Here is a 14,745-nt window from a genome sequence, read left to right as displayed (position 1 = left end):
CAGCTGGGTCATCCGCTCTGACAATGCAGCCAATGTAGTGAAATCATCCACCCACACGGCTACAATGCATACCAATTGATTCTCAATAGCATGTGCCAGTGGTGTTTTCCTCAAATTTAAATTGAGTTACACGATTGAGTGTTTGCGTGCACGTGTGGTGGGGTTGCCCAGCATTGTTTATCTAATATGTCCAGCCTGGGGTGGATAGGGGGCCATTCAATTTTGCTGAAACTATTTCTTGAGGGTTTGGGGTGTTTGTTGTGTGTGCTGTACTGCCACCAAGTGAGACTCTTGGGCAAAGACACCAGTGGTATTAGAGTATAAGTTCAGCAACTTGTAACCTTTTATTTGCCAAAATAACAGCACCCATCAACTTCAGTAAAAGAAGAGTGATGTAACATACAGTACCAAATAATTGATTTAATATACTAAATTACATTGCATACAAGTGAATTTTCATCTCTATGTGACGTCAGTGGAAATGCGTTTTCAAACACTTGACGCAAGAATGAAACAAGGCATGTCTTTGGAAAAAATGAAACAAAAAAGAAATCATTTACTTAAAACCCACTCTGTTGGTAGTTATTTTTACATAGCAGTCAATACTAATAATGTGCCAGACCGCATCTAGCCCTCATATCCGCAAATTAACGATGCAAAAAAAAAAAAAATGTAAATAATAATACAATACAAACCAACTCAAATTTCATAAGGCATTGCCATTCACTCCAAAAATAACTATTGTTAAGGCAGGTACATTCCTACGGACATCATCACTGTATACTTTTGTTCAATATATCACTGTTGATTTTGGTAGGCACCATTGTCCTCCTAACAATTTTTGCTAGGCCAAATTCTACACTCATAAGTTTACAAAATATTTACTTTGAAATAGATTTGACGATCCGACTACACAGCATTTCAGAACAGCACAATTATTAAACAAAACATGGTGATAAAGAAAAAAAACGATATGGTCCCAGTTTAGCAAATATTCTGCCTGATTATTCAATCTTACTAGCAAAGCTGTGGATATTTTCTTGAAACATATTACACACAAACAGTACATAGGAAATCATACAACAGTTTAGATGTAATTTTTGTGCCATGAAAATGGACACTTTCCTAATATGTGCAACATTAATGTAACCTTTGACTTACACAACTTATTTTTTTAGTGAGGGTAAATTAACTGAGATCATGTGCACACGCTCTTTAAATCGTGTGTTCAGGATAACCGGTACTGCAACGTATTTATTTATTTATATATATATATATATATATATATATATATATATATATATATATATATATATATATATATATATATATATATATATATATATATATATATATATATATATATATATATATATATATATATATTATATATACACACATATATAAATATATATATAGATTTTTTTTTTTTTTTAAATCAACTCTGTAAAAAAAACTAACCCCTGTATTGAAAGGATGGAAAAAAATACCTAAGTATATCATCATGTAACATCATATCAGTGCTATAATCTATTTAAAGCTTTTGAGTATGTACATTCATTCAGCTCAGTTCATGTGTTCAAATAAAAGTTTTACGCAATATATAACCTAATATATATAACAGCATGTGCCATTTTATCTACATCAGAGAAACTAGAAAATCCCCGCCCCCACGACCCAAAACAGATTTCAACAACTTTGTAACTTTCCTTGTTAAATAGCGAGTTGCACTTTGCCTTACAACTACAGTAAGTCCATTCTCATATCTGACATGAGAGGCAGCGATTGTCAGTCTGTTCTCAATATTCAAATTTTATATTTTCTAAACACATTCTTCCTGTGTTTGTTACTATTTGCATCTTTTAATCGATACTTTGATGATTACTACATTTTTGCAATGATGTGAAGTTCCCTTTATGCAAGTATGTGGATGGAGTCTTAAAGATGTAAAGTTACAAAAATCAAATTGCATTTACAAGCTCGGAATATCTTTTGGCTCAGTAACACAAGTTGATCCACCAAACAAGGGCACTAACACACTGTCGCATGATGTGTTCAATTAGCTATAAGATGTCAGAATGCATAGGAAGTTAAAATCTGTAATTCTGTTTTTGTCATAATAACAATAAAATAGATTGTTGCATGCACAGAACTAATGTATTTTTTTTCATAATAAAACATTTTTTATACAACAAAAACAAAACAAATTTAAAGTGTTGTGGTAAGGTGTTCGGTTGCTGTGTTAAGGTTTTGCTTTTCAGGAAGCGGATCCTCACCAGCCAGGTCTAATGTGGTTGTCATAGCTGTTTTGATCCTCTAAAAGGAAGAAAGTGCCAGACTGAAAATCCTACATTGAAAACACTGCTATAGCTTGAGCAATTACTTTTTTTAAATTATTACAATTATTTTTTTTACAATTATTACAATTACCCTCCTTTTTGGGGCTACATCACCCAGCCCGAATTCCAATATCAAAAATGTATAATCAATGCGAAGTATACCCTGATGAATGAGGCTAATGTGAGAAAGTAAATAATATATGAAAATACCGTAAAAGCTTAGACTTTGGGAAACTGTGATGTAATCAGAATAGAACACATTTGATTGAAAAATTCAGTGTCAAAAAGGTGAGCGTATAATGAAAAGATTTGTGATTTAAAAAAAACTGCAAAAAGATATTTCAGACAATATATCTATATATATTTTTTGTAATTATTTCTTTTAGATTTCTGTATGCCCACCACCATTAGCAATGGACACTGTTGACCTTTTCAATTGAAATAATGAAGTATTCTTTGACATAAGGCTGAATAAAAAAATTCTGCAAATATTAAGAAGAATTGCTCAAAAATTGTACTTGAAACTAGGTAAATTAATTATTATTTGATGAATTTTACACATTCTACTGCATACAGTAAACTTTTACAAAGTTACATTGTGATATAAAAGTCCACACAGCCTGCATGGATACCCTGTATAATATAAGAGCTTTAGTAAAATCAGTAATTGTGTTAGAGAATGACTTTAGCATGCCTGAAGCAAAAAAACACAATTACTGCATTTTACACAGTCATAATCCCACATATCCCCCCTACTCACCGAGAGAAAAGAGCCTTTGTTGTTATAGATCTCGTGAATGGCTCCAATGGGAATCCATATTAGCGAGACCAGCGAGACGCCCCAGCCCACCCATTCTGCCCAGGATGGGTACTTATACGTCCCATACTGGACAGGAGTGTACTGGACGATGCTGGAAACAAGGATGCACTGCGAATGAAAAACAGAAGGTTTGTTATGCAGCTGACCTTATCGAGCTTCTCGAGTTTTAATAGTGTTTATGTGTCCAGAGAATAGAAAGAGTGATCATACATGTTGTATAGAATGTATTTTTGTTGAAAGAAAACCTCACCAACACCAGCAAAGGACAAATCAGCAACCAGCAGACGCGAAAGTAGATGTTCACACGCTTTCCTAGCATCTTCTTGATCATACTTGAGAGGCGAGGAACCCCTGATGAAATATGATCAACGAATTACTGTTACTCTTTGATTTAATTAATAAAATTCCAAGTACGTGCAGCTAAAATTAACTTTACTGTGATTCTTGTTTCAATAAGAACACCGACAACAAAGGTCGTTTTCTCATCTTAAATATTATTACTAAATTGGTCTATTTTTAAATGCCTGTACATGTAATGTTTTAATGACAAATGGTTGTCTTTGAAGCTCTTCAAGATGTTGGATGAGGATTTAGGGCTACATAAATAAACTCGACGTGATTTAAAAGAGGTGTTTACGGAACATGTAAAGGGTACCCCAACTAAAATGACATGTTTGTAGTATATGCTTTATTTTAATGTTAGTAACTCATCAATAACAGACTACATTTGATGATTAGCAATGAGCTTAACCTTTGCCATTCTGCCAGTGTGAAACAAAAGACTAAAAGAAGTAAAAAAAAAATTGAAATGAAGATGTAAACTACAAACAGGACGAATCAGATCGCTAATGAAGATCTTACCAAAGAGCCAGCAGACTGCTAGGACCTCAAAGAAAGCCAAGAACATGAGTGACACCACTGCAGTGTAATGGTCCATCAGTTGAAACACATATATACCCCCCTAAAAAAGGAAAAACGTTCACCAGTGTTATACATTTGTATCAAAGCAGTTAGAGGGGGAAGGAACAAATTGCTTCGTTACCTTAGTAACATGTGGAATTCCGAGGAGGAAGCTAATAATGCAAACAAACAGGGTCAACAACTCTTCTCTCTTGAAAAAGTACAAAACTTTATCTTTAAATTCATCTTTCATGAATGTCAATGCCACCTCAACGTTGGCAAACTGAAAAAGAAAGAAAATATTGTCTTAAGGTGCATTCTGGAAGGAAGCAATGTTACGCAAATATTATTGACTTCATATTGTCAATTGTGAAGCTTTGTCATTAATAACAAAACCCTATGACCATTGAAAAGCATACAATCCCCTATTCAAATTAGAAGCTTAAAGTAGTTGAGTTATTCCGTGCAATAAATACGTGAGCTGGAATTGAAGAGTGGGTGTTTTATTAGGTTAATAAAAATATTTGTGGATTATCATTTTGAGAGTGAAGCATGTTTACCTGGCTGTCCAGACCGAGGCAGAGCAGCATGAAAAAGAAGAGTGGTGCCCACAGTTGAAAAGCGGGCATAGTGGAAAGGACTTCAGGATACACAACAAATACAAGACCAGGACCTAAAAAAAGGGGGTTTGATGCCATTTTGAAATGTGAATTTTATCTTTGTAAACATCCTTCATTGGTGACAAGTAAGGTATTATAATTGTATGAGTAACAGATGAATTTGTTGAGTATATGTTTGACTAATTCTTGCCAATTCCAATCTAACCACCTCAATCTGAGCAAGAGCTAGTGATAATTGTCTTTTGTCTTTACGTTACTTTCTATATAAGCAACAGGACTGTTGTTGTTTGTTCACGATTTTCTACCCTAATCTAATACATTTGGATTTTAGGTGAAGAGTTCCTCAATCTATTCATGAGAGTAGAAAGAAACACAACACACCCTTGGTAAATCCTGTATAAATAGTAGAGTTGGGAATTTTTCTCTTGAGGCTAATGCAATTCGTAGGTTGCAAAGACAATATTGTTAAGGCAATAACTATTAAAATTAAATTCTGTTCAGAAGTGATGCAGTACAATATAAAGACACATGCTACATGGTTTGATACCCAAAAAACATCCAAACAATTAGATTACTTAAATGTAGAAATAATTTTAGAAGCCAATTACAAATATATATATATATATATATATATATATATATATATATATATATATATATATATATATATATATATATATATATATATATATATATTTATATATATATATTTATATATATATATATATTAAATATTTTCAAACAATTAATTGTTTCATCGTAGCAGTGTTAGAAATGATAAACCAAATCTCTGAAAATAAATAGATATTGATTAAATACAACAGATAGTGGAAAAAGGGCTACATTTCTGCTGAATGGGTTTATTGTCACAACTCTATGGATTAGCTCCCCTCTATAACATCATTTATTGGTAAATGTGCCTGAAGGTTATTCCTTATCAGATGGAAAATGTGTTTTAAAAAACGAATCCTTTATGCCTACCGTCTGTAGCTATATTGTCGATAGGGAGATTATGTAAATGTGACATGAAGCCAATAGCTGAGAAGATCACAAGGCCAGCCAGAATGCTTGTGAATGAGTTGATAAACGACACAATCAATGTATCTCTGAAAGTGTGAAGGAGAAAAAAGAAAAGTAAATGTTAGATCATTCGATCAACTGTACCGCGTAAACTCATCAGAGTCTCAGGTGGGCCAGAGTATCCCAGGTGACCATGAGCAGGCTACAAAGTAACAATTAACTCTCGTTTCTGTAACCAAGTATATTTTTTGTGTAACTTGTATTTTTTGGAATTATAATTTTAATTCATCAAAAAAATAACACATTTAGTTGGAATTCATTTATCCAATTACACACAAGAACGCTTTTGTCACACAGTAAAAAAACAAGGACACCCTCAGGGGACCCTTTCCACCCGACTGTGAATGAAACAACAGGTCAGTTCTTATATTACCTCACAATGTTATTGTTGAAGTTGTTGTAACTTGCCATTGAAATCATGGAACCAAAAGCAATTCCCAGGGAATTGAACACTTGGGCAGCTGCATTAACCCAAACCTGCATAAGTGGGGTAGTATTGGGAAAGCAAATGTATCAGATGCATAAATGATAAACATGTTCTCTTAATTAACATTGATAGAAAAAAAATGGTCTTAATTTTGGTTCTTTAGATTTTGTGTGCTAAATTAGTGACTTATAAAAAAGGAAAATTTTCTGGTTTTATGAGCGTAAAAAATATCTATGTATCAAAACAAAGTTTTATAATATTATATTATTTTCTAGCGAACGCAAACAAAATACAAATTAAATTGGTCTATAAATAAAAGTCCTTCAGAACAAGAAAAACAAAGTGAGTGAGACCTTGCGAGTTCCCTCTGGACATTTTTGTTTAACAAAAGCTTACCACTATACCTTGAATTTCTTTATTATGCCTTCAAACTTGCAATAAAAAGTTATTATAGTAATATTTGGCCTGGATGTACAACTTCCAACTCTCAGCCACATAAACTGTTACTTCTTAACAAAGATTGCCGATTTGCTACTGTACTGAAATGTAGCATTTGCAGAGATTATCTGAACTATTTAGTTTTAATTCCTTTTATGAAAACGTTTTGCACGTCTGATACTCACACATGCATCTAAATTGCAGCCTTGAAGTCAGATAAAACATGATCGGAATATATTACCTTCACTTCAAAAATTTTGCTCCACACAGGGGTCACAAAGAACAGCATACCCTCTTTGGCACCAGGTAGTTGAATGTTGTTAATGAGCAGGGCAAACAAGATGAAGTATGGAAATAAAGCAGTGAAATAAACCACCTACAAGATGGGATAACTCAATCAGATAACTATAATAAGGTTTTAGAGGTTCAGAATAGAGAATTTTCCAATCACCAATAATAATGAGAACACAATGAGTCAGATAAGACAAAATGAACTTTGCAGGAAGTATAAAAATAAGATCTGACCTTTCCAGTGGATTTCACGCCTTTAAAAATGCATAAATACACAATGACCCAGGCAAGGAAGAGATAGCCAAAGAGTTCCCACTGAAGGTCACCAATATCTTCAATGCCATTACTTTTCTTCAGAAGCCTGTGACTGGTCAAAATAAGAAAGATAATGAAACCCATGAATGTACAGGAATAATCGGAATTCATTGTTAAACCCTGACTTAACCACAAAACCCCAGAGTCCTGATTAGTGCTTGTTAAAGTTTGAAGGCTAGACTACAAACCGAGGGCCAAGTCATTACTACATGTTACATAATATGTTTGGGAGTTATGTGTGACTTGCTGAGTTTTATATAGGAAATTTCTCGTAAAATGAGATTGGCACGTCCAGTGCCTCAGAGAAGTACAGTAAACTCTTTCCAGATTTTGTTAGGTTGCAGCTGTATTCCATTTTCCTCAAAATACTATACCAAAGATTTCTAAAGGCAAATTTGCAAAGAAGAGAACTGTCTGGCTTCCTATCTGAAAATTAAAGTAACGTAAATGGCAGATGTCACCTTGGGTGTAAAACTTGCATCACCTCGGTTCTAGAATGATTCTGTCGTGACTTTTAAGACTGGGCTCATTCTTGAGAATGTCAGGTCTTATGTAGGAAGACATCTTGTGTCACCCATCACCAAGCTCATTAAACGGCTCTCAGCAACAAGAACCAGAATTTTATTGAACATAATTAGAAAGAATGAGTGATGAAAGTGCATTCACATTCCCCAGATATTGTACACCTAATTGAATTTGAGCTACACCGTGGAAATAAGGACAATGACAAAAAGTGAAGCACTGTAAGTACCAAAAAAAAAATGAAAATGCAATTAATGTGTCTTACTCAAAGAACTGTTGGCTGGCTGACTGCAGGTCTGTAGTGTTGCCTTGGAACCCACTAGAACAGTTTTTAAACATATTCCAGCTATTGTTGCAAGACTTCCATGGAGGCGTGGCTCCGAAGGAGTTGAACAAATAGAAAAGGGCCCAGCTCATGAGCACATTGTAGTAAGTGCAGAAGACATAGGAGATAACCACAGTGGCAAGGCCGACACCTGTGGTAAAAGATTGCTGTTCAGACAACATTGTGAAAAGTAGTACGATAACATTTGCCAAATAATGTCACTTAAAGATAAATTGACCCGTTTCAGTATGTAATGTACAGTAAATATCAAAACATCCACACACCCCTGTTCAAATGCCCTTTTTTATGACACTGATCATTTGTTCAGTCATCTTGCACTCTGCTTATCTCCATCCCCTTTTCTCATACCAAAAAAAAAAACCCAAATAAATAACAATAATGAAGAACATCTGGCATTATGACTTGTAACTTAGACAACATAAGAAACAAAAAAGGTGGAAATTATTTGAGGGGGGCATTTGAAGATTAATAACTGAGATCATGGGTTTGCTTAAGGGTATAAGTGGAGTTACATGTTTCTTTACTTAGCACCGTTTAACGACATTCAAACCCGTAAAAATGTAAGTCAGCACATGCCTGCTAACATTACAAATAACTCTGTGTGACACCAGAAAATGCTTTTCTTTACAATTTTCCAGTGCTACCACAGCTCAGAGGCATCTGATTCTTCAAAGCAATTTCTCAGTCAGCAGAACTGCCTGTTTGCCTGTGTTCATTTCAAATTTGTTAAATGCACCACGAAACATAGTATATACATGCTATGCTGACATTGCCAAATACTAAATGTTTCTCCAAGCAGTTCCAAACAGTAGTCTCATCTCATCTGATTTTTTGAACCACTTTATTCTCAGTAGGGTCGCGGGGGGTGCTGGAGCCTATCCCAGCTAACTTCGGGCCAGAGGCGGGGGACACCCTGAATTGATGGCCAGCCAATCGCAGGGCACAACGAAACAAACAACCATTCATGCTACCATTCATACCTAGGGGCAATTTAGAGTGTCCAATCAGCCTACCATGCATGTCTTTGGAATGTGGGTGGAAACCGGAGTACCCGGAGAAAACCCCCTCAGGCCGGTCAGAACATGCAAACTCCACACAGGTGGACCGACCGGGATTTGAACCCAGGTCTCCCACCGTGAGGCCGACGCGCTAACCACTCAGCCGCTGGGCCGCCCCAAATAGTAGTCAGTTTGGCAAACAAACCTTCAGCCTTCTGCTACATAGCAGGACAAATGAAGAGCTGACTTTTGAGGGATTTAAAAATAAAAAATGGCAAGTGTGCGCTGACTCCAGTAGGTACGTGCGAGCACAAGTCACAACACGATGCCATGCAAATTTGCTTACGTGCTTATCTAAATTAAATAACTCCCTTTCATTTCTTTTCCAAAGTGCCAGTGGAATAAAAGTCAAACCCTTTTCTCAGTTATAGTTTAGGACAGTTGTATTAAATCTTACTTAACCTTTGTTATGAAAACAGTACACTAGGAAATAATACCCAACCCATTTATTGCACCACACTAAATAAATAAATGACTGGCCTTTTTTTATTGTACAATACAATGGAGGTACTGTGTTTTCAGAAACTATGAATGCAAAACGAATTTGTATGTTAATGCACAGTACAGTAATCCCTCGAATATTGCGGTTAATGTAGACCTGACATGGCCGCGATAATCGAAAAACCGCAAAGTAGGGTCACTCCTAATATTTTTTTTTAACTTCAGTGCTGAGTCCTAGTAGCAGGAGTGGCTTCTGGTTACAAGTTTCAGCATGGATTTTCACATTTTTATGAACTGTAAAAAAATATAAATACTTTTTTAAAAAGAAATCTACAGTGCTGAGTCCTAGTCGCAAGCAGAAGACAGGGGAGTGGCTTCTGCTTGCGAGTTTCAGCGTGGATTTTCCCATTTTTTATGAACTTAAAAAAAAAGAAAAAATATCCCCCCCCCAAAAAATCCGCAATGTAGTGAAGCCACGAAAGTTGAAGCCGCGATACTCGAGGGATTACAGTATAACACAGACTATATTTTTCTATATGATGTGATTAGTTTCAAAGTTTACCACGCCAGGAGTGCAATAAACAACTCAAAAACCATCAGCATTGGGCTTTTTGATGGTCTATTTGCAATCTACCAAACCACAACCAGGCTGCATTTCCATAATATCCAGTAGCAATTTGCATGACTTGGATCAAACGTTTTGGTTAATGTGCAAGGGTGGACAAAAAAATAAAAAGGTATTCACAAAAAAACGAGCATTTGAAAAAGGGTGTATGATTCATTTTAACCTGTAGTATCTGAAGAAGAACGCTCAAGATAAACCGTCTTAAACCAGCAATGTTTCTGGTGTAAAAAAAAGGTAAGGTTATTTTGCCCTGTGTGAATAGAAATCATAAAACACTGAAAATATATATTAATGTCACTCTCAAATCATTTCATCAGTGCCCCCAAAAAGTATATGTTAACATTATTCCCTGTCTTCCTTAATTTCCAATAGGCGAAAGATCCTGGAGTCCCCGATCAGACCAAATCAGTCGAGAAAAAAAAGGACATGCAAAATTAATTGGAACAGTTGTTTCTTCACTTCCCCTTTTCTGCCACATTATTACCCAAGCAAGAGACACATCACTCAAGTGGCAAATAGGGGAAAAGGCGTGCTATGTTCAGCCATAATCCAAACCTAAGCGTGATTATTTAGTGATGCACTGAAATGAAAATTCGAAGCAGTACCTGAAAAGTTCAAAAGTTACCATAGAAATTACTGGAAAAGGGGTATTGGGGGGTCAGCAATATGGAAAATTGCACAGATGTTCAGGTGCAAATCATTCAAAAGAGTGTAGAGTAAAAACTACCTGTTCTCTGGCCCATGTTTAGCACAGGGCTTTAAGGTGGAACAAAGGAGTGATAAAACGAGTCAAGGGCCCATGTTTTGATCGGGTAGATAATCTCTGTTTTCAAAAAAAAAACTATGGAGGAAAAGCCAGTTAGAACAATATAGGGAACATATTTGAATGCATAGGGATTTTGCAGGTTGTTGATGGCTGAGCGCTTGAATCCTTTTATGACAGCAATGCCATCATAAACTTGGGAGAACTACCCAACTGAAACATTTTTAACTCGTAGTTTCTTTCATGCCACCTAATTAGCTCAAACTGGGATCTATACGTTTACTGAAATTTGTTTTAGCCAAGCAAGTTCTCATCCATCAACATGAAAGAACATTAGATTACATATTGAACAGTGCAACAAAATCATGTGTCATTACATAGAACATAATCATAAAGAACAGAGTGATTGGAAAAATAATAATAACAAACATCTAAAAGAGAGCAGATATTAAATGAAACAAATCATGGAGTGATTTTGAAGTGGCACTCAATTCCTGCGTAAATCCTGTTTCCAAAGTACAGTATGTTAACAAGAGGATGTTTATAATGACACAAATCCCATTAGTAAATGGAAACTGTAGTTTGATCTCTTCAGTGAACGAGTAAGTCAATATTTTTTATGAAAAAAAAAAAACTTCTTCAAACTGACATAGCAGATGTAACATTTGGGAATCGTTTTGAATTACCTGCATGAATTATTTATCAAATGTAACCAGATCTTTAGCTAGTAAGTGATAGAAAAACACAAACTCTGAATTGCCCCTAGGTATGAGTGTGAGTGTGAATGGTTGTCTGTCTGCTTGTGCCCTGCAATTGTCTGGCTATCGCTTCAGGGTGTCCCCAGCCTGGTACCCATAGTTAGCTGGGATAGGTTCCAGCACCCCCTGCAGCCCTTGTGAGGATAAGCGGGAAAAAAATCGCGAAGTAGTGAATTCTTGATAAGTGAAGACGCGGTAATAGAGGGATTACTGTAATGTGGTATTGGTCCTTCCTAAAATGGAAAAAATGACTGACTCATGTAGTGGTATGGGCGGACCACAAAGCTCGTGGCGACATAAAGTGGAGTTTTAAACCTGCCTAAAATAAAATCCTCAAAAGTTAGACCAAAACAGCTTCTCTCTATAACTCAAAAGATGCAGAACTCACTTGTTCTCTGCAACCTCAGTTCTCAGATTTCATACACTTAGAAGAAAATCATCAAAATAACCTTACAGCATCATCAATGATTAGACCGCATTCCAATCCGAGAAATTAGGTTTTTTTTTTTTAAGAAAATAGAGCATTGGCCATTGCTGTCACCTCCAAATAAGGTTTTCAAACTGTGCGGTGACAGAAAGGAATTTGAGTCGCCCAGAATGGAGGTAAATATTTAAGCTGAAAAAAAATGTTCATGACATGAAATGGCTGAAAATCAAAAGAAAATAAAAGGAGGGACAGTCGACTGAAAGTTTATCAAATAAGTGACTTACCTTTAAACAGAGGGCAGACTTTGGCCAGAGCGTGCACTGGGCCTAGGTGAGTGAACTGTCCAATCGCAAACTCCATAAGCAGCAATGGGATGCCGCACAAGATTACCATAGTGAGATAGGGAACCAAAAAAGCTCCTGAGGCAAAAAGGGAGGGGGGGTTATGATAATCAAATGACAGCAGATATAGCAGTCAAGACTTAGTCTTAAGGACAGTATATTTTTAATATCACTTTTTAATAAGAGATCATTACACATCATATATGGAAAAATAGATATCAAATCCACTAAAATGTTGTTTTTGCAATACCAAAACTTTTAAAATAAAATCAATATGGATTATAGTTCGAGTATAATTGCAAAAAAAAATAAACATCCTATTTCAGGCTCGAGCAGGAGTTTTAGGTAAAATAACGGAATAATAATAAACCAAACGCACATAGTTGTAATAAATTCCTCCCATCAGTAGTTTGATGGTACTACATCAGTTTCAAAAAGTATTTTTACCCTTTGCAAATTATTTCCGATTTCCCTACTAGAATCTTTGAGACTATCAAACAACTGCACATTGAAAAAACAGTTAACATAAAATATAGGTAGTTTTAAAATGGTTAGTTATTGCGATTTAAAAAACATGTTTTTTTCATAAAATACAATTTTGCCATTTTTGTATTTCATAAAATTATTTTAAAGTTGGGTAGAAAACGTATAAGAATCGTGTAAGCGGGCAAAGAATGCACAATGTAGTACATGATATAATTCCGATGTGATATAACCAATAATTTACTGTACCTCCACCGCTAGTATAGCACAGGTAGGGGAACCTCCAAACATTGCCCAGCCCCACCGCGTAGCCCACGGTGGACAGAATGAACTCCAGCTGCCCGCTCCATTTGGGTCTCGGCACGGTCGGGGTCACTTGGACATCGGAGGTTATCAAACCTCTCGTTTTCTCGTCCTCACTCATTGTCGAATCACCGGTTACTATAGCAGAGCAATAATGAGCCGATGAGAAGGAGTCATTGTTTGGTGATCAACGCTGGCATCCGCGGACAAAGAGAGGCTGAACCGGTTGTGAGAGCAAAGTATGACTGCTTGTAAGGGGATGTGGTTGTTAAGCGACAGGGAAACAGCTAACTAACACAATTTCCACCGGGCACTTACATCACAAGCAAATGAGTCACAGTTCAGCTTCATTTCGAAATAAAACATTAAAGACGAGGACTCCCATGGTGAAATGGGCATCCCGTAACAGCGAGTGCTTTTGCTCTGAAAACACAAATTGCACCGGAAACTGGCATTGCCCTGTTTTGCTAACTTGTCTTCAGACATCACCACGTGAAACAGAGCCAGGAAACTAAATACTGAACCATTCATATAAATCTTACAAAACTGTCATTGCGTCGACGCCATATTGGATGTGGGGAAACCGAATCAACCCTTGGCAATTTCATTCTTTTATAGATCTTACTCAATTTCGCTGTGCTCAAGGCCAGAGTTTCTGAGATCAAGGCCAAATCAAGAGTAACTGAAGTATTTTGGAGTCGAAAAGAGACAAACAGGGCACATTTATATCTCAGGATGTTTGTGTATTATTATTTTTTGAATCATCCTAAGTCCACATGCAGATTTGTACTCTTCCCATCATTTTCATGTTTTCCCATGCATCCCAGGAGCATTCATTCACCACATAAGTATCCCCAGGGTCTGTTAAAAACATAAACAAACAGCAATGGGGCAATGTGCTTTTATTGTGGATAGAGACGTATACTGAGCAATGGAAAATCATATAAGTCACATGGTAGCCGTTGAGGAAGTCACATAAGTCACATGGTACCCGTTTAGGAGGATACACGCTTCTGGCGTTTATACTTCTTGAGTTAGGATGCCACACCCAATATGAAGAACAAAGCAATGTATGACACCTGCTGAATATGTCGCTTGATGATATCTCATTGAATAACGTGCATATCTATGCCATTGTTGTTTAATGCAAGTTTTTTTTCTCATCTCATCTCTCTCATTTTCTGTACCGCTTTATCCTCATTGGGGTCGTGGGGGTGCTGGAGCCAATCCCAGTCTGAACCGACGTACTAACCACTCGCACCACCGGGCCACATAAGTCAAGTCAGGTTTGTTTATATAGTGCTTTCACATGAGCTGCAGTTATTCCAAAGTGCTTTGCAAAGCACATGACATCACCAAAATCAACAATACATTCAACACAATGAATACAAAGACACAACACTTCCTGTCCATTCCTACATATACCAACAACACCGGGGCAATAATTC

At 36.2% G+C, this 14,745-nt stretch overlaps 1 protein-coding gene across 2 annotated transcripts; it reads right to left on the bottom strand.

Annotated features, from left to right (window-relative positions):
* Positions 1 to 1,431: 1,431 nt before the first annotated feature.
* On the bottom strand, positions 1,432 to 13,599 carry LOC144074646 (sodium- and chloride-dependent GABA transporter ine). 2 transcript variants are annotated; one of them, XM_077601180.1, is made up of 13 exons: positions 13,244 to 13,599; positions 12,455 to 12,589; positions 8,018 to 8,228; positions 7,150 to 7,282; positions 6,866 to 7,000; positions 6,133 to 6,236; positions 5,661 to 5,785; positions 4,620 to 4,732; positions 4,202 to 4,342; positions 4,021 to 4,120; positions 3,410 to 3,510; positions 3,100 to 3,267; positions 1,432 to 2,316 (listed from the first exon to the last, which is right to left on the bottom strand). In XM_077601180.1, exons 1-13 carry the CDS (start codon positions 13,416 to 13,418, stop codon positions 2,209 to 2,211), a joined length of 1,749 nt encoding a protein of 582 aa, XP_077457306.1. In that variant the 5' UTR covers positions 13,419 to 13,599; the 3' UTR covers positions 1,432 to 2,208. The 2 variants fall into 2 exon arrangements, with proteins under 2 accessions (XP_077457306.1, XP_077457307.1); XM_077601181.1 differs by lacking the exon at positions 13,244 to 13,599 and adding an exon at positions 10,950 to 11,063.
* Positions 13,600 to 14,745: the final 1,146 nt, after the last annotated feature.

The sequence above is a fragment of the Stigmatopora argus genome, chromosome 5 (genome assembly GCF_051989625.1).
Source record: "Stigmatopora argus isolate UIUO_Sarg chromosome 5, RoL_Sarg_1.0, whole genome shotgun sequence".
In the NCBI taxonomy this organism is placed as follows: Eukaryota; Metazoa; Chordata; class Actinopteri; order Syngnathiformes; family Syngnathidae; genus Stigmatopora; species Stigmatopora argus.
Note: the sequence above shows the minus strand (reverse complement) of the source record. Positions and strands in the feature narration are given on the sequence as shown.